The 19,731-nt window shown below is 41.5% G+C and overlaps 2 protein-coding genes across 4 annotated transcripts in view; one reads left to right on the top strand and one right to left on the bottom strand.

The window, feature by feature from the left end:
* Nucleotides 1-4,003: 4,003 nt before the first annotated feature.
* LOC143371806 (membrane metallo-endopeptidase-like 1) lies at nt 4,004-12,281 on the top strand. The gene is made up of 18 exons (XM_076817429.1): nt 4,004-4,179; nt 4,684-4,844; nt 5,794-5,955; nt 6,065-6,148; nt 6,709-6,920; nt 7,417-7,611; nt 7,691-7,804; nt 8,890-9,031; nt 9,197-9,314; nt 9,974-10,064; nt 10,161-10,337; nt 10,413-10,513; nt 10,597-10,655; nt 10,767-10,818; nt 10,910-10,977; nt 11,083-11,228; nt 11,518-11,679; nt 11,948-12,281. Exons 1-18 carry the CDS (start codon nt 4,160-4,162, stop codon nt 12,125-12,127), a joined length of 2,244 nt encoding a protein of 747 aa, XP_076673544.1. The 5' UTR covers nt 4,004-4,159; the 3' UTR covers nt 12,128-12,281.
* Nucleotides 12,282-13,075: 794 nt separating this feature from the next.
* Nucleotides 13,076-19,731, bottom strand: part of Ec (ubiquitin specific peptidase echinus) — a 112,467-nt gene continuing 105,811 nt past the window's right edge. For all 3 annotated transcript variants that reach the window (XM_076817402.1, XM_076817403.1, XM_076817404.1), the window contains 3 exons: nt 19,240-19,662; nt 18,719-19,019; nt 13,076-18,478 (listed from right to left, as the gene is read on the bottom strand). In XM_076817402.1, coding sequence (XP_076673517.1) covers nt 14,670-18,478; nt 18,719-19,019; nt 19,240-19,662 — 4,533 coding nt within the window. In that variant the 3' untranslated portion in view covers nt 13,076-14,669. The remainder of the gene's footprint in view (nt 18,479-18,718; nt 19,020-19,239; nt 19,663-19,731) is intronic.

Here is a 19,731-nt window from a genome sequence, read left to right as displayed (position 1 = left end):
ATGCATGACAGAGTGACAAAAGTCATACAAAACCATCGAAGAAATCCATGGAAAGAAATAAATCATGCAAACCCATCGAAGAAATCCATGAAATAGAATAAATCATGCAAACCCATCGTAGAGATACATACATGAAAGAGGGCAGGGAATGGAAACACATTAGTGAGATGCGTGTCAGGGAAGAAGTCTTACAAAACCTTCGAAGAAATCCATGAAATGAAATAAATCATGCCAAACCATCGAAGAAATGCATGAAATAGAATAAACCATGCAAAACCATCGTTGAGATACATGAAGGAGAGCTGGGAAGTAGATCCCCCGATGAGATGCGTGACAGAGTAACAGAAGTCATACAAAACCATCGAAGAAATCCATGGAAAGAAATAAATCATGCAAACCCATCGAAGAAATGCATGAAATAGGACAGATCATGCAAACCCATCGGAGAAATACACGAAATAGATCAACTCGTACAAAAATCCTCGAAGGAGTGCACGAAATCGGACAGATGATGAAAAAGAATCGAAGAAATCAATTAGAAAGGGAGGGAAATCAGTTGTGACATTGGCAGAACAATATAATTTTAAATGGCTTAACGAACCCCAAAATTTCATCGGCACCAACCGGGAAATCCGCAACCAGTCCAGGAAGTCCAGTAAGTCCAGGTGGCTCGGCAGCTTCGGGGGGTGGGGGGAGGACCCGGGTTGAAAACCTGACCAGGTCCCCAGGAAGTCCAGTAAGTCCAGGTGGCTCGGCAGCTTCAGGGGTGGGGGAAGGACCCGGGTTGAAACCCTGACGACCAGGTCCCCAGCAAGTCCAGGAAGTCCAGCAGGTCTAGGTGGCTCGGCAGCTCCAGGGTCCCCGGAGGTCCTCCAGGCTCGGAGGACCGACGCGCGACTGAGTACATGGAGCTCTGTGAGCTCCTTATCTAGCCTTTGAGAAACGATGTCCCCCGATCAAAACAATGTCGACGGTTGATTACAATTGCGAAATCCAACGAATTCTTCGGCGAAAATGGATTTTCCGCTAAAATATTCATTCCAGTGGCTATTGCTATAACAAATAATGTTAACAACGTTTACACTAACCGCCCAGTATAAATAATTATTAACTATGATCGATAGAACTCGAGATATCGAGCAATTAGTAACATTTGGCCTTGGATTTGCAAATGATTTTCTACGCCGATTCTTTTATTCTCAACGTTTAATCGTTCGATACATTAATGTTAATGCTTATACATTTCACATAGTATTATTTATAATGTAGACATACTTGTTTCTCCCTTAGTTACTAATATCGACGAAATATTGGATAGAGCGATATGCCTATCACTTTATGGGAGTTCGCGTTCACATCACTAACACGTAGAGCCACGGTACTCTCTGAAACACTTTTTGGTAGGCACAGGCACTGACTCTACAACCGCATTGCACACGATTACAAAAGCACTTCTTGTTTTTAAACGTTCTTCAGTTTCTGAAAAAGTCTTCTAGGTAACGGGCATATCTCACATGGTCCAGTAATCTATGAAATTAATGCGAAAATTGAGAAATTACGAGATAACCCTAGTAGCATTTCTGGTTGGCCCGCAGTATCCCCAAGTTGGGAATTAGTTGATCATCAAAATGCCAACAATAAATGCTACTAGAGAATATGCACTGTGTCACGCACACACTTCACTGAACCGATGAATTTCTCAGGGCCAGGCAAAATTTTGTTTCCCAATGCGGGGTTCAAAAGTAACTCGATTTGCAGTTGCATCCATGCACCCCACGACACTCGTGCATCATGCACCTTTCTGCGGGGCTTTTAAGAATTATATTTTACTGTAAATTTCAGTGTTGGCGGTAAACTAACACTCGGGGCAAATAGGATCCAATTATTAGAAAGAGCAAGAAATTGTAAAAAAAAGAAAGAGCCAGAAATACTGATAGAAAGAGACAGAAATACTGACAAAAAGAGAGAAATACTGATAGAAAGAAATAGATAAACGTTTAAGTTATGTTATTTCCGGTTTTGCTCCAAAATGGCTGCGGTTATACCGATCACTCCATAGACTCTAGAGGATCACTACATAGCGTAGCGAAAGCGTGCCCTCTATGTCAAACTCTCACTCTAAACAAGTCACACAAGCACGCACACACCTTTCAGCATTTCAACACTTTTCAGAGTAGTTGCTGAGTTGGACGTTGTTCATGAGCAGGTGCCACTACATTCAGTCCTGAACTTATGGGTCGGTAACACAGTTTGGGTGGCGACACGAACATCCATAAGGTGATAGGTCTATCCCTGACCATAGGTGCGGAAAGGATCACCTGAAAATCCTGAGCTCTGAAGAAAGATTGAAATATAAAATTTAGAAACGAACGAATACACAGTTGTCTGCATTTTTAATTGAAATGACACGACTTTATATTTATCAAATTTGAATAACATAAAGCAAAATAAGACACTTCTTCTGTATGTATGTGTTCACACTTATTCTCAATTGAATTTATCCAGAAAATTAAATTTATTAAGGGAAGACTACTGAAGCTTGTGATCAAGAATAATTGACTTTGAGTCTTTAAGAACTACTAAATCATTTTCAGGCGACCCGATTGTCAAAGAAAATTTTTTAAAGTAGAAAAGAATTGCTCTTGCTGGCCACTTTGACAAGGAAATACACACGTCACGAAATGCCTTCTTGTACATGGAATGGACATTATGTTTGTTAGGCAAGCGACCAAACAATAATAAAAAATAATTGCGGTCTTCAGAGTTAATGGGAGATAATTAGATGTCTGCATCAATTATTCATTGAAACAATCAATTTATTCAATATTATCATCATTTAGCATGTGTTCAGGCTATTCAATATACACTCATCATCAATATGTAGGTACGTATTATTTTCTTCCACGTAAAAGCGATATCTGCAAAATTTCAGAACACTATATATTACACATGTCTCAAAATTTGTTTTTTTTTTTACGAAATCAGCGATTCGATTCATCTGTAATTTGGACCATGTTTTGATGCATCTTTGAAGAAGCTGCAGATTCATTTTTATTAATTTTTAATCATAAATATAGTAGTTATGCCGCGCAAAATTCGTCGTCCGTTGGTGTGCATGGCAATTATTATCTATTAGGTAATGTGAAACAGAGAAATGAAACGGCGATTTATTTTATACATAAGTAGCTTGAAATTGATGAACCAGCAAAAAACAAAACAAATTATTGCGCGGTGTGGGGAGTTTTAAAACTGATAGGTCTGAACCTTTAATTTTTGCTATCCAATTTTGCGCCAATTTTCTTATGTAACAAAAGAAGAACAGAACTTAGCGTTATTCTGGTTCATGAAATTGCAGCTACACGTGTACAAGGTAAAACGCCGTTTCATTTTTCTGCTTCAGATTACCTGGAAGGAAACTATCATGCACACCAGCGGACGATGAGTTTTGCCTGCGTGACGCATAACTCCTATGTTTATTATTAAAAATTAATAAAAAAAACTGCAACATTTAAAATAAATTTCAAAAAGAAATAATATAGCTTAAATATCCAATAAAGAAGTCCAGAAAAATTCCAAAAGATTCATTAAGTAGTTTGCTTCTAATAAATTTCCAAAGATATCTTTAATTTTCGGGCAATTACCCTGTTGTCCTTCCTTGAAACTAATATCATAGTTCCCCTCTAACACAAGGCTACATCGTTTTACAATTAAATATCTAACAATCGCGTAAAATCAAATATCTCTACATTAAGAAAAGTCATAAAAAAACCACTGTATCACATAAAAGAAGAAGCTTCTACACTTTACCCAACGAGGCAAATCGCAGATTCTTCTGTATCGTTCTAAAACTATGCAAAATTATCAGCTCGCCTCGCAAATTATTATCAGAGCGCACAAAAACCAGACACGTCACTAATGAGATCCTGCAAGCAGAAAGCTCAGTCGCTTTACTCGGATGCCGGTGCGCGACGACTACCGATCTGATTCATTTCATAAAACACTGTTCGCGAATTAACCGCGCGTAGCGATTGGCTTCGGCGAATTCGAAAAGAAACACGCTGGCCGCGTCCGATAGAAAAAGACAGCGACTCCGGTACATTTGGATAGCCACATTGCTCCCGCGGATAGTTCAGTCCAGGATCTCACTGCTTCCGCGAGCATGCTGCTCCTATCGCTACTGTAAGTGCCCACGGGCGATCTTCAACAAACCAACAATCTCCAATCCATAACAACACTTCGACTCCCCATAACACATCACACCTTTCTGTACACACACCTGCACACTCCTGGCAATGAATCTCTATCGATAACAAGGTAATTAGGGAGCTACGACACAGCTCAGAAATAGGTGAATTATAGTTTGCATCAAACATAGACTGCTTCCTATTTCCTGAGTTTATTAATTCTAATGAAGCTAGTAATTTGTAGAAGTATTTATTTTAGACTCTCGATGTACCTAAGTGCCTAATGTAAGTCATTAAAATGTAGTTAGAAGAATATATTATTATTATTACAAGGTTTCACTGCCAATCGCGATAGGCAGTTGCACAACGAAATTCAGGAGACCATGTAGCGAAGCATATTGTTCTGCACCCTACTGTCACGCTACTCCATATATTATATACTAGTTTGACAGGCGTGACGAATAATTCATTCAGCCCAACGCTCTCTGCTCTCCTACAGGTGTCAGTTGACAGCGGTAACGGCGATGCCAAGTTCGTTATCGTTTGCAACAATCTGGAGGATATTGGACACCATGAACGACACCGATTCAGACGTGGAGCGCAACTATCACACCTATCCGGAGCAGAGTGTCTGTGAAACGGCGTACTGCAATGCGATCGGTACGTTTGCGCTTGTGACGTAACATTTACATAAGTTGAAATTTTCTTGCAAATGCATCGGATTATGTAAGAGGCGGTGCGCTGGTGTGTCCGGAGTGATACGTTATCGGGCGCGATATAGGAAAGGGCGAATGGAAAAGAGGAGTTTTCGGTCCCGCAGGATGTCGAGTTGCATGCTCGGCAAAGGCGTACATAGCGTAAGACACTTGTGGGAATTTATAAAACTGAAAGATCATCGTGCATCACGTTGAGACGCCTCTTGAAATTGACGGTCATTTCCGTGAACGACTCTCGATCCGCGAAGGAACTCGAGGGATTTGAACAGTTGCTCGACCAGTTTTGTGTATTAAACAGACAGTGAATTATTGATGATTAGTTTATCCATTTATCATGCGGTTTCGCTCCATATACATACGTGCACTTGAATTGCCAATGATTGCTGGAATATTGCAGTGATTTGTGTTGTAAATTCTGATAAAATCGGGCGATGAGTGTAACTATGAAACGTAGTAAGAATTCTGACTTATAATTAAGCAGGATTACAAAGATTTTTGGATAAAGGAATCGTGAAAAAAATTTACTTTATTTATCTAGGGGAGCATCTGCAGATTCTATTATATTTTCTAACGAACCCATGCAAGTTTGTCACTTTGGATATTCAAAATGATGCGGATCCCTTCGTGATTTCCTCGAATGTTTTCGGCGAAAGGATGCGCTGTCGATTGCGAAATTTTTAGCTGAGGTGTAAATGTGTCAGACTCCAATTAAGTTTTGTCATTTTCGTAATTAATGGGATTATCTGGTGAAATAAATAAAATAAAATGCAATGAAATTTAATTTGTAATATATTGAAATATTGAGATTTTCAAGTGTCGCGAATGTTATGGGAGTGAATAATTTATAGGATGCTAGAGGATGTTTTTACTTAAATCACACTTGTCTGACGCAGCCAAGAAAATTCTACAAAGCAGGGACACCTCCGTGGATCCTTGCAAGAATTTCTACAAATACGCTTGTGGATCGTGGAAGAAGCATAATCCTATACCAGACAACGAAGTCGAATGGTCTGAAGACCAGATCGTCATGGAAAGGACTTATCGTCGTATTAAAGGCAAGCACGCGATGTTATTTTGACAATGTGCTTCGTGAAATTTAACAGAACAAGCACAAAAGTATTGTTATCACTTGTATTCACTTGTTCTTGGATCTTCTTTTTCAAGATGTCCTCGAGGAGCACGATAAACCTGATGATATTCCACCTGTCAAATTAGCGAGGAAACTTTATCGCTCTTGCATGGACATAGGTAAGGAAATTGCAGTCGCGTGCGCGAAAGACTGTGATACCAACTTCCTCCACTTCTAATGGTACCATGCACCACTTATAATTATTAGTGAATATAATTTTAAGGAAGAAAATTCAGTGCGTTGTGCAAAGCGTACGTTTGATTTCCCAAATTTCGTACTCTGAATTACAAATAATAATACATTATATTTATTAATAGTAACTCATGCAAGAAGAATATTTCTTTTATCACTAAGAGACACGAATACTGAACGACCGAAAGAATTCTATTCTGCTCTGATATCGATTACTGTGACATGAGAATGAAAGTTGCACACGTGTCTATGTAGAATCAAATTATTATTAAATATATTAGTATGCACTATGCAACTGGGCTTCTACAGTTACAATTCAATTTTATTCCATTAACTATGAGCGGTACAGTATGTTTTTCCTCCAAGAAAGATATGTTAAAGTATGTAGTTAAGCAGTTAATATCTCTAGCAACTTTAATGTCTAGCTGCACGAAGCTAATTCTGTCTTGCTTTGTACAGTAAAAAGTTGTTTTTAATGTTCTTACAGATTCAATTGAGACACAAGGTATTCAACCGATCTTAAACATCCTGGATCGTACAGGCGGATGGCCTGTGGCAATGCCACTGGAAAAGTGGGATCCTAATAAAGTGTCTTGGCAAAAGCTTGATAAGTACTACGTGACATTGATAGGCAACAGTGCTTTCTACAACCTTAATTTCGAACTCGATCAGAACTATACGAAACGATACATGCTCGTAGTAAGCTACAAATCCACTGAATTAAAATTCCTTGTCGATCAAATTGGAGAAATATAGAAATGCCATAATTAAGATTTATAGAAATTCGGTGTTTCAACAGCAAGTTTAGGAAATAATACAAAATTCTGTCAAATTCTACAAATTTAAAATTTGAAAGTTCTTTTTATCCTTTTCATAAGCTTGTTAAAACGAGACAGAGAAAATGTATTTATACTAATTGGATAATTCCCATTTTATCAAACGTTTAATAGTACTTTATACTTTCGTTTATTTTATTTTCTATATTCGTAATTTTTGATCATTAAAAAACTTTGAATTGGATATTCTTAAATTCACAGTCCCCAATTCGTTGCTGTAATAAGTACTACTAAACTTTGCGTTCTGCTAGGAAAAGAGGCTGCGATTAAATTTATTTCCAATTCGGTGAACGAACCACTACAGGTCTCCTGAAAAATAATAAACCGTACAACGCTACCAAAACACTCTGCCATTGCAGGTAGATCAAGACACTGAATATCCCCTGGCAAATAAGAAGCGTTTAACGAAAGTATACAACGATAGCCATCAATACGCACTTGGCATCCTTCGTATAATTCAAGCTTTTGCAACGGCGAAAGGGTACACTTTGAATCGACATCAATTAGCCCATGACGTATCTAAAATGGTGACTTTCGAGGTCGAGCTGCTGAAGGTAAGAATTTTCCCTACAAAACCGTCATGAAACGTCGCAGTAGAAACAAGTAGGTGAAACTACAAGGTTTTATCCACAGATCCTTCAAGATGAGAAGGAACCACACGTGACTAGTGACAACTATAAACGAATGACTATCGAGGAATTACAAAGATGGTATAATAATTCTGGTGGTACTATTTCCACGGCAAAGGTAAGATTACTGCTTTGAGATTATAGTCTTCTGCCTCTTCACCTACTTTGCATTTTTCTCGTGTAAAAGAAGTACTTACATTCATCAACGTAATTTCATGCTTTAATCGCGATTACCCAAGACTTCAACGATTCTTCTGCACAGTTGCGACGTGAAATATATGAAGTCTGACGCGATTTGCACTGTGACAATTTATTTCGACCTTGAGAGCAATGGCAGAATAATAATGGAAAATGGAAAACATTCTACGGACAGTTCCAAAGTTAAATATCCTTTTCAAATATCCCACAAGATCGCTCAATTCCACAACCCTATCTTAAGGGGTTATACCTAGTTAGAAGACCGAAAAGAGGCGATTTTTTAAAAAAAAAGCAGAAGCATCTATTTTTATATTTAAAGAAAATTTGGTAATTTTTTCGTAGAAAAATATTTAGGTTTATAATAAAGTAACAACCGACATCCAAGAAGTCTTTTTAAAAACGGTGAGCAAGACATTTAAAAAATTACTGCACCAATTTTTCTGAAATTTGGTGGGCTTATTTTTTACATAAAAATCTAGTGAATGACGGAAGGATTTTTTTTCAATGTATAGTTTCAATTATATCAACGAAAAATCGCTTCATGGTTATCACTGTCTGTCCCCTTAAGGGGGAACACCACTGTGACGGCTAGAAGATTAATTAATACATTAAAATTTATGCATGTTTCTCTATTCATTTTTTTATAGTCTCTTAAGACTTTGTACTAAAGGTAGGTAACAACAATTTTACATGAAAACTGTAAATTATTCCTGAAAGAAATTCCTAAAAATGGCTTAATTTTCCGGCCATCACAGTGGTTTCCCCCCTTAATTAACACCGAAATTAATTTCTCTTAACATTCATAAAGTCAGAAATCAGAAACTTTTTTCGTCAGTGTGAATTCTTCTGCCTTTGGTTTCCTTCGAGCACTCGATCATCCAATTACCGTAATCACGCTCACCCGCAAACATCAATTACCGCAACACCGCAGTGGCTGGCAGAGAATGAAAATAGCAATAACCGTGAACGATGCGTCAGACACGTGCTCATGAGGAATATTTGCAGATGAACTTCCTGGATGTAATACAACACGCGTTCAAGCTGGGTAATGTCAGCATAGACGCGTCCGAGCCGATTATGGTGTACAACCCTGAATTCCTTCACAAGCTAGCACGGCTACTTGGAAACACCTCGCGACGGGTGCTCGGTAATTCCGTAATTATACAAACCGCGAGAGCCATAGCAATTCAATATCAAATGCTTGAGAACGTTCCGACGATTACGTGACGTCCGTTACGAGTTGAAATTCTCCCTGGATATGCAATCCGTCTCAGAAGCAAGGTCCTCGCTCATCGGGTTTTTCCCCTTGCAGTGAATTACGTCCAGTGGAACATGGTGGACAAATTTCTGGCGTTCACCACGCAGGAGATGAGGGAGATCCAGTTCAACATGTCCTTCTCGTCGTACCATGTTTCCAACTATATGCCACGGTACTCCTCAATGATTACCGATATTCTCGTAATTAGAGTGAAAATCGATAGGAATACCTTGCGTTATTATAGAAATGAAGAGTGCATTAATGTAAAGTGAATGTGAGATTCAAATGTGAATTTTATGGAATATATTGCTTGATGATTCAAGTATCAGAAGTAAAAAATGTATTGCACATTTTAGGTAGTACTACTCGAGGTGTGCGAGAACCCGAAAATGTCGGGAACCCGAGCTCGGGAAGGGTCGGGTCGGGTTCCCGAAAATTTCGGGATTCCCGAGAATTTCCGGGATTCTCGAGAGAGTCGGGACTCCCGAAAGTGTCGGGATTTCCGAAAATTCCAAGGACCTGTTTAATGAATGCGACATCACACACTCAACGCATCGTAAGCAAAAGTGTAGGGACATTGTTGATTTCCCGAAGAACAAACATCAGTCAGTCCTAGTAATACGAATCCCGACACTTTCGGGAACCCCGAAACCCTCGGGAACTCGTCCCAATCCCGAGAAAAATTCTCGTCCCGACACTGAGTATTTTGCTTTCTGCAGTATATTTAGGAACTTTTGTGTGACAAGTGCATTTTCATTTTACAACACATTTTGAATTTAGTTTGCTTTGAGAGTCTTGTAAACTTCTGAGTTTAAACTTGAAATTTTGCAGATGGAAATTCTGCGTGCTTAATATGCAAATGAAGGACGCAGTCTCTTACATGTTTGTTAGGAAACACATCTCAGACGGTGTTATTGACAAGGTACAATCTGTTTAACGTTACCACCAGAAACGAAGTAAAAGTATGCATGCTAGAGATTTATTTTCACGAGCAACTTCTTTTCTCGCACTGTTCAAGGCAAAAGACATGATCGAGAGAATACGAGAGGAGTTGGAACATCGTATAATACAAGCTCATTGGATATCGAAAGCTGGCAAGAAGTCTCTGGCGCAAAAACTGAACGCTACTGAAACGCTGATTGGATACCCAGAGTGGTACAGGGACTCTCGAGTTGTAACCGAGTATTACGAAGAGGTGATGAATTTCAAGTAAATCGAAGCATTAATAATCCTTTGAATTCGCGTAATCGTGTCATAAAACTGTTCGCAGCTGGAGATAGGTTCGGATTACTTCCAAAATATCCTGAACTGCCAAGAAAACGATCTAATAAGGAACATCAAAATGTTTAAGGACCCTGTCGCGAAAACCCAGTGAGTTTACCTTAATTAATTTAATCGCTTTTCAATTATCAGCTGGAATAATATTCTTCACTCTTGATATTATTATTCCTTAGGTGGTCGGAATATCCTATAACAGTTAACGCGTTTTATGCACAAACAGTTAATGCCATACGTGAGTATACTTTGGCACTATTCCAGCAAGATAGTTTTGATAAAATTAAATGACTGTAATATTTACTATTAACAAAGCAAACCCTCGATCAATGATCGTTTATTTTTTCAGTTATACCAGCGGCTGAACTACAAGATCCTTATTTCACGCCACTTCTGCCAGAGTAAGTTTCATTCGAATTATTACAATTTATTCGCTATACCTTTGTACATAAACTGACGATTGAATTCACTGATTAATTCCTCCTCTTTCAGAGCCATCAATTATGGAACCACTGGCTTCGTAATTGGACACGAATTATCGCACAGCTTCGATAACGAAGGTACTGTTCTGTTATCTACTTCTATGCTACAACTTCAAAGAGAAAGCTTCAGTAATTAGTTTGCAACGCATTTTACGCGCAATTCAATTGATTTACTTCGTTTAGGAATACAGTTTAACACAGAAGGCTACAAAACTGCGTGGGTTTCTGAAGAAGTATTCGACGAATACGAGGAACGAGCAGAATGCTTCGTAGAACAGTACGATAATTATACTCTTGATGTCAAAGACAAACATGGGCATCATGTTAAGGTAAAATTTTTCGTTAACACCTGGAATTGCCTTTTTATATAATTTCAGGGAATTCTTAATTACAGAAAAAAACCTCGCTTCGCTCGAAGAAAAACAGCCCCCTTTAAGTCCGCCATTGACGCTTGTATCAAATTCTAACATATTCAAAGTTAAAACTATTAATGTAGAGTTAGCAAAGATTCTGTATGAATCAAACGAAATTGAAATAATCTTCTCCTATTCATTACATCAAGTACAATGTTAATAACGTTTCAACTGTATTCGAAAATTCATTTTTAATTTCCTTCAGCTGGATGGCCATTTAACAGAGAACGAGAACATAGCAGACTCGGTTGGCATACAAGTAGCTTTTGCAGCTTACCAAAAAGCAGCAAAACAGGCACGCCAAGCGAAACTCCCTGGCTTGGAGAACGTTCCTCACGATCAATTGTTCTTCTTGATATTCGCGAATGTAAGTAACAATGCCTAAATTGCTGAGACATACTTCGATAGATAAATTGTAAATACTTCTAGACATCGTAACTTAACGCTCATAAGCTGGGAACAGTCTGTGTCTCCCCAATTTTTGATAATTCATATTTAAAGCACTGCAAAGCTTCGAAGCTGAAATATTCGCGAAGAGGTTGTCAATTCAGTCTTCATCGCCCAGTGCTAACCAGATATCTCAACAAATATTATCCGAAGGCTCCTTAAGTAATTACCATAACTGAATTCCACAGTCCTGGTGCGCGGCAACGAGACCCGAATACGAGAAAGCCATGGCCAACAGCGACGAACACAGTCCTCCTAAGTATCGTATCATAGGCTCTCTCTCCAACATGCCTGCATTCGCTCAGACCTTCAACTGTCCGCAAAACAGTCCCATGAATCCACGGAACAAGTGCAATTTGTGGAGCTAATTATGTGCATAATAGATAATGCTATGTAAATTTTTCACCAACACGAATAGATTAGCGTCGACGATAAAATGTACATAAAAGTATAGCACTTATATTACAGGATATGTATAGACACTTTTTACCATTTGTAAGTAATAAAGAATCTTTTGAAGAATTCTTGTGGGCTCTTGACACGTTGTGATGTTTTAATAATTTCCAGCACCTTTACTGGAAAGTAGGTCATTAAATAGAGTTATAAAAGTAATTCCTATACGTTCATGACTAGTATAAAAATACAAACCTTCTACACCCTTAAAGTATTTTCTTATTTAACATCATGTGGAAGCAGAACTCTGATATTTCTTTTGTGGTATTAACTGATACTGATTACTGAGAATTATTAGCCAAAGATTTACAGCTTTAAGTGACTCTGAACTATCGATTTGTCTAGAAGCGGTGATAAAGGCAAATCATCACACAGACCTAAACGAATAGTTGTTGGATGGACCTTGACTTAAAATGCCAATTCAATTCGAAAAACTGTCGTTCAGATTGCGAGCTTCCTTAATAAGCACTCACTGTGCTCAACGCAGTCGAACTTCAATGATCTAATGGTGGTAGGTATTCAGTTTTTAAAATCTAAATCACAACCCAAACTATGATATTTCAAAGAATCCTCCTTGCCTTGTACCACCCTCTCTCTTTTTTCGAAAAGTCCTGAAAATCTGAACAATGCTGACACGTGGTGTGTTACGAAATTTGTAATATACTAATAAGTCTGTCCACCCATAATATTACGGGCTACTTCCTTGTTGTAATTATTTTCTAACAGTATTTTCAATTTTATATCGGTCGTGGTTTGGCTTGTATTGTATTCAAACGTCCTCCAATCTTTCAAATTAATGACATATTTAACTATTCATAATAGTAATTTAGTAATTTAAGGTTTGAATGATTCTCCAGCCAATATTGAAATATTTTGACAGCGCTTTATTCAATGTCGTACGGGGGGGGGGGGGGGGAGGAAATCAAGTATTTTTAAAACAAAATACTCATACAAATTGTATAAAATCGGGGATTTGTACATCGATCTAGCACGTAGACAATCGTATGATATAACGTAACCGTAGTACACAATATACATATAACATCAACGCCTATCAACATAAAATAAACTTCACGCTTTCATCAGAGATCATTTGCCCTACACGCTCTCTTCTAATTTTACGCGCTTCTGTCTGTATCTATCATCGACGCGGCTCTCGACACAGTTTCTACAGTTTAAAGATAAAACTCTATGTAGCATGGCTAGTATCACAATTCTGACATTCTGTCTCTCGAACGAAGTACAATGCGGCATCAAACTCTCCACGTAAAACTAACACGTTTGCTCCTAAATCTAATTCTCTTAAGTCTAACTGTATACAATCGCTAAAATGTTTCTTACAAGAACAACTTAACGCTGCGTTGGAGTAATCGTATATACAACAGAAGTGAGAAGTATTAAAAAAATAAAAGAAAAACAAAATTTGTCGCCCCTACGTAACGTATAAAGCATGTAACGACTGCTTCGTGAAAACACGTTCGACTGATACGGATCAAACGAGGAGAAGTGTATACTTTCCTACGCGATCTACTATAAATTACAAGCGACACTACATACATGAGTATAATTATTAGCTGCTCGACGAAGGTCATGAACGGTACAAGTCTACACCTAAAATTAATTTTGTACAAGCATGGGGATGTCCTTATACGCTAACTCCTTCCAAAAAATGGGTTACAAGTTTAACCTAACAGCTACACTAAAATTACGAAAAACGATTTTCCATATTGCCAATGAAAACGGTGTCTTCCTATTCGAATTCTCTCACGAAAGCCTGATTTGTAACAACATATTCTACAAACGTCATTCCTTATTGTCACGAGCAAAACTACGGGCAACTATCTACCTAATTACTGGGAATTTCTTGGAACAAATCAGAGCGTGTCCACTCTGTATTCGTTTACGCGAGGTGGGATTATTTTACTTTATTAATACTCTGATTAATACTTTGATTAATACTCCAATTTCGTGTAAAAGGGAAAAGGTAGGTCCATACGTCCCCACAACCTCCTGCCATTTTCGGTTGCTCATTACCATTAATTTTGCTCGTGAGAACTGTAATAAAGCACTATACATTGCAGAGACACAGTGACTAACCTGGTCGTGAGACCTATTATTTTTCACCACCTATTACAGAGCTGCATTTATTTCACACAAGTGCAAACTTATGTAAACTTATTTCTATACATCCCAGGGCCTCGGGTTAACACTTAAGAGTCTTACTAACCCTACTTTCCACTACCTCAACAACGTCACCATATCTCTGCAAGGCACAGTACGTTAGGTACAATAATGGGGGTAGAAGTTCGTGAAAAAAGGGAAAGTGATTAACAGAAGAATAAATCCTCTCAGTTCCACCAATTCTTCCACACTTTTCTGTCGCCCAGCCCCCTCACTTTCTCACACGTGAACTCCAGAAAAGTCTCTGCATCCTCATCCATCGACCCAAAGAAGCGTTCAATTCTTTGGTCGGAAACGGGACATGTAAAAGTCACAGTCTGAGCAGTAGATGGCTGGTTCTGTCACCTGCTTCTTCCGGCAAAGATGGCAGGGCGCGGTCCTGGCTGCGCCCCCGACAGCAGGCTTCTGCAAGGACGGCGTGGATTGGGCCACAGTCGTGTTACCTTTCGCAGCAGTCACGAAATGCATCTGTTTGCTCTGCTTCGACACTGGTGGATGCTGGTACGTCGGGTACTTCATGTTCGACTGTATCTGACCGTTCTGCAGCGCGTTCGGGTACGTCTGATTGGGCGCCAGAATGTTCTGCTGGTCTGGCTTTTGCGGTGGCCTCTGATAGTTCTCGTGCCTCTGCTGATAATTCTGCACGCCCTGTTGTTGCTGATAGGTAGTGGGTGGATTGGGTGGCGGTTGATACTGTGGCAACGGTTGGCTCATCCTGTTTTGCTGAGGAACAGACTGGTAGGGATAAGTCTGATAGGAGCTGTGGGTGTATTGGTTCTGGTAGGGGCTGGGAGACTGAGTTGGCTGGTAGGCGAACTGCTGCTGAGAATGTTGCACGGTTATGGGACTCGCGTTGTGATTCGTGATCCTCTGGTTCGCGCTCGGCTGCTGTTGTTGTTGCTGCTGCTGGGACATTTGCTTGTTCATCTGGTTGTGCTGTTGCTCCAGCTGGTAGTACGTCTGATAGGTGTTCTTCTGACACATGGGTTTCTGCTGTTGCACGTTGTTCTGAACGTACTGCCCGTGCATTTGGGCGGGATAGGGGCTGGCTGGTTTCTGGGTCTGAGAAATGGGGATGCTTTGATTCCTTGGGTGAGAGGTCTGTGTTTGAGGGTATGTCGACTGGGCTTGCAGGTAAGGCATGTATCCGTTCTGGGAATACCTTATTTGCTGCTGCAGCTGAGGAGAGTACGAGGTGGGCGGTTTGGAAACGTTGGGTAGACCCGAATATGTTTCTCTGACAACATCCTGTCCTTCGTTTCCGTACGAGCTGCACAGTTTCTTGTCGGATATTGATCCCACTGACTCGTTCGAGTTCTGTCTTCCAAAGGTGGGCTTGATGGTATCTGGGATCGGTATTGGATTCACGCTCCTCAGCTGATCTTGGTAAGGAGTCGCAGGAATGCTGTCAGCCTCGCTCTTTAGCGGAAGAGTCTGCTGTTGGAACTTGGTACCAGTGCAGGTTTCTCGGTTCAATTCTACCTCCTGGAGACTTCTGATTTCACGTAAAACTTGAGCAGTCTCTGGCTTATTCATCGCAGAACGTAGAACCCTCTCGAGGATGGGGTTGGGTATGTAAGAATCCTTCTCGTCGTCCTCTGCAGTTGCCACGAGAACCACTTGATCGCAGAACGACACGCTCTTCTTCTTCCCTATTCGTCGTTTCACCTTCCTTGGCGTTATGTCCTCCTCGCTGGGCAGGATTGTCGTGTTCTGAATGGTGTTTTGCATAGCGACCTCGCTGATATCGTCTTCGGGGTAGTCGATCGGCAGGCCGTTCTCGTGTGGCAGCGTCAAGGACATCGACATAATCACGGTGTTTAGTGCACTTTGCTGAGTATTGGCGAGATTGTTGGACGCTATAGTCGATACGAACGTGTTCTGACTGGAGTTAGACTCGAAGTTCGAATTCAACACTGCTTGGCCTGGCGGGGTTTCAGGTTTGGAGAAGGAGGCCAGATTTTCCGTCGAAAGCTTCAGCGGTCTCGATTCCTCCAGTTGCTGAACATCTTGAGGTGCGTCCAGCAACGGGGAAGACGAAACACAGTTCACATTTTGCTTGGTAGGAGGCTTCTGTTCGAGTTCTGTTTTCACGACCGGCTGCAGTTTAATCTGCTCGAATCTGGCCGCCATGTCTTTCACAGAAGAAACTACTCGAGGACAATCAGGAACGTCGCGACTGGCTTGATCGTAGCCCTGCCCAAGGCTGTTCATCATCAAGTCGCTGGTCCTTCTTGCAATCGTTGGACCTGCCATCGTTGGAGCCGACCTGACTTTAGGGATATCCTGATCTAAAGGACACTGCTTCTTCATCCTCCTCTCTGCCTGCTTAGCTTGCAACTCGCGGAGCCATGTCTCGCTGGAGGACTTCTCTTCGTCCTCCTGTTCTTCGGGTCTCTTCTCCTCTCTGGCCTTGGAAGCTAAGATCTCATCTCTTTTAATCTGCAGCTGTGCCAACAGACTGCTGATTTGTTGATTGTCCAACTGTTGCTGGCGTTGTTGCGTAGAGACTAATGTCTGCTGGTGTTGATACTGCTGCTGCTGATACTGTTGCTGCTGGTACTGCTGTTGCTGATACTGTTGCTGCTGATATTGTTGTTGGTACTGCTGCTGTTGACTCTCCACGCTGTGATTCGAATTCTCGTCGATCGGCGGCGGTGGGGGTGGAAAGTCCTCGCTAGCCTGCCTCGAATGGGACACAGAATGGATAGAAGGATAGGGAGGAGGGGGGAACTCCTCGCTGGGTTGCCTCGAGTGAGACACATTCCCGTTTTCAGGGTAAGGTGGTAGCAAGTCTGCTTGACTCGACTGCTTCACAGGGCTCTGCTCGTTGTGCACGTCCGCCCGAGTAACCACGAACGTGGGTTCGTACAAGATTCCATTAGCGTACTGCACTACGTCGTCCTGGATTCGAGGTTTGTTGTTGTAATTCGATTGGCACGACGCAGGTACAGCGGCGGAGGTTTGCTCCATGCTGTAGGTGGGCAAGAACGGGAGGGAATGCGACTCTGACGAATAGTCAGGGTAACTCGCGCTCCTGTTCCCTGTACCAGACGTGTTTCCCGCGTTTACGTGGTTCCAGTAGGCTCCATTTTGTTCCTGGGCAGGGTTAGACGCACACTGTCCCTCTGACGACGTGTACACCGATTTCTCGGACTGCTGCTCGTTGTGCACTTCACCGGAACACTTAGACTTGCTAAGCTGAGAAGTGGTCCTGAGCGGAGGAGGTGGGGGCACCTTCGCCACGTGTAACACTTTGCCTGCGCTGCCGTGGAAGCTCTTCCTCATCAGACGACTCCTCTCCAGATTCGGATTGCTCGTACTGCCAGGGCTACCGTTGCTGTTCCCAGTAAACTCCAAGTGTCCCTCTGACAGGTAACCGCTCAGAGACTGGCACACCTCGTTGCCCTTCAGACCGACGCTAGAATCATCCACCGACTGTTTCGGCAAAGTGCTCGAGGATCCCTCGACGCTTACGTTCGCCTGGCCATCCTGCCCCTCCCGCAGGTCAGGCATACTTCTGTTCTTCCTCTTGATCAGCCCTCCCATTAACAGCTTCCTCCGAATCTTGTGCTGCTTCTTGCCCTGCTTCTGTTCACCGTTGGAGCTGCTTGATTGGGAGTTCCGTACGTTACTGTTAACCGTGTCGATGCTCTCCTTGGGCTTCTCAACTTTTACCCCCTTGGGGGAGGGCGAAGATCGAGACGGAGCTATGGAGAAGTCTTTCGAGATATTCTTGTTCCTTTCCTCGCTTCGAGCCCGTTTCTTATCCTTCTTGTCATCATCGCAGCGTTTCGCGCGACTGAACAGACCTGTCCTTTGGATCGGTCGATCGTACAGCATGTACTCCTCGTCCTCGATCACGTTCACGGCTGTGGCCTTGCTTCGTAGAGTCTTCTTCTTCGGCAGGGTAGCGTAGATCTCAATGCTCTTCGTGACAGGCTTGTCAATGGTCGTGGCTGGTGTATTCACTAGGAGCTCACGACTATTCTGCCTGGAATGGTTGCCTTTGTCCCTTGAACTCTGTCGAGAGTGCTGGCCTGATTTACTGTTCTCTCGTGAATGCCTGACTTCGGGGGCGCCTTCTGCAATTGCATAATGACTAATTTTTTACACCTCTATCCGGGAATGCTTATAATCTTGAAATAACTAAATTTCTGCTAACTTCTGAGCAATGTTATTGGTAACGATGTAAAAATGTTAAAGGCATCATTGAACTATATACAATATAAAGTGTTGAACATGAGTTTACAGGGAACCCAGCACAACCATGTGATTGCTAACGTGTTAATACTCTCTTTTTTAATAGTTTCCAAGTAACTGACCTTCTGTTTCGCCGTTAGCTGTCGCCTGTTCCTGCAGCATCCTTCTATGCAAGCTCCTCGTCCTCATAACGCAGGTGTTATGCTTCATCCTCGCTATCGTGATCGTGTGAGGATTGTTATAAGGCGCGTCCATAGCAGCTCTAGCTTTGCTGCTGGCTGCACTGCACAAAGCTACCGCGGTGCTAAGATCGCCTGCATCTTCAGCTGCTCGAGATTTATCCAACAACGCGTCCGTCTCCTTGCAGAGACGCTCGCAGTCGTCGCCAGATGAAGCTTGATAGCCTTCCGGGATCTGGGCAAGCTGCAAATTACGAAGTTCCACGTTTTAATTCGCGTATCGTAGTAAATTGATTCTATAATTATGACAGTTTTAAAACTTGAGCAAGAATCATTTAACCTGCGTGTACTTAGGATATCTATGCTAAGGAATAATTCTATTTCGATGTGTGACTGCATAATGTAGCACGTTCTAAAATTGAACGATCGAGAAATTATACATTAAAATTGTACAAAGCTAATACCTGTAGGTTGTGCTTCAGGCCCTGCTGAAGTGGAAGGCTATCCGTGGATGACAAAGAATATGAGTCGTACCCAGCATCGTAATGGCCACTACTGCTACTAGAAAGCTCTCCAGACTTGCTGGTGGGGCTCTTAGGTACTCCTGAATTCCTCTGCATTTTGTTTACGATATACAAATACGGATTGTCCATCGTCGTCGACGAACTCGAGGAGGCGCTGTTCCGATCGCCAGACCAGTTTCCAGAATCGCGTCTCCGTGGCACATTCAAATGATCAGGGATACTAATACAATCCTGAGGCGTCGACCCTGCGCTAAGGCTACGCGTCAATTGCATTTGTTGCTTCTTTTGTTGATGCATCACGTTCTCCACCGCACGACGACTGATGTACTTTGACTCTGTCTCACCGTCCACTGCATCCACCCCCTTTAATAACAAAGAAAGAACGATGCCTATAGTAGTGGGCTTCTGATTCTAACCACTGATCGAATTTTC

Source organism: Andrena cerasifolii, chromosome 7, assembly GCF_050908995.1.
Source record: "Andrena cerasifolii isolate SP2316 chromosome 7, iyAndCera1_principal, whole genome shotgun sequence".
NCBI lineage: Eukaryota > Metazoa > Arthropoda > Insecta > Hymenoptera > Andrenidae > Andrena > Andrena cerasifolii.
This window is presented reverse-complemented; position numbering and strand designations above follow the sequence as displayed.

What these genes read in the sequence shown, in the direction of transcription:
- LOC143371806 (XM_076817429.1), top strand. Translation starts at nt 4,160, where the DNA reads ATGCTGCTCCTATCGCTACT. An exon ending in CAGACGGTGTTATTGACAAG is followed by an intron (nt 10,065 to 10,160) that starts GTACAATCTGTT and finishes GCACTGTTCAAG; the next exon opens with GCAAAAGACATGATCGAGAG. An exon ending in GCACAGCTTCGATAACGAAG is followed by an intron (nt 10,978 to 11,082) that starts GTACTGTTCTGT and finishes TACTTCGTTTAG; the next exon opens with GAATACAGTTTAACACAGAA.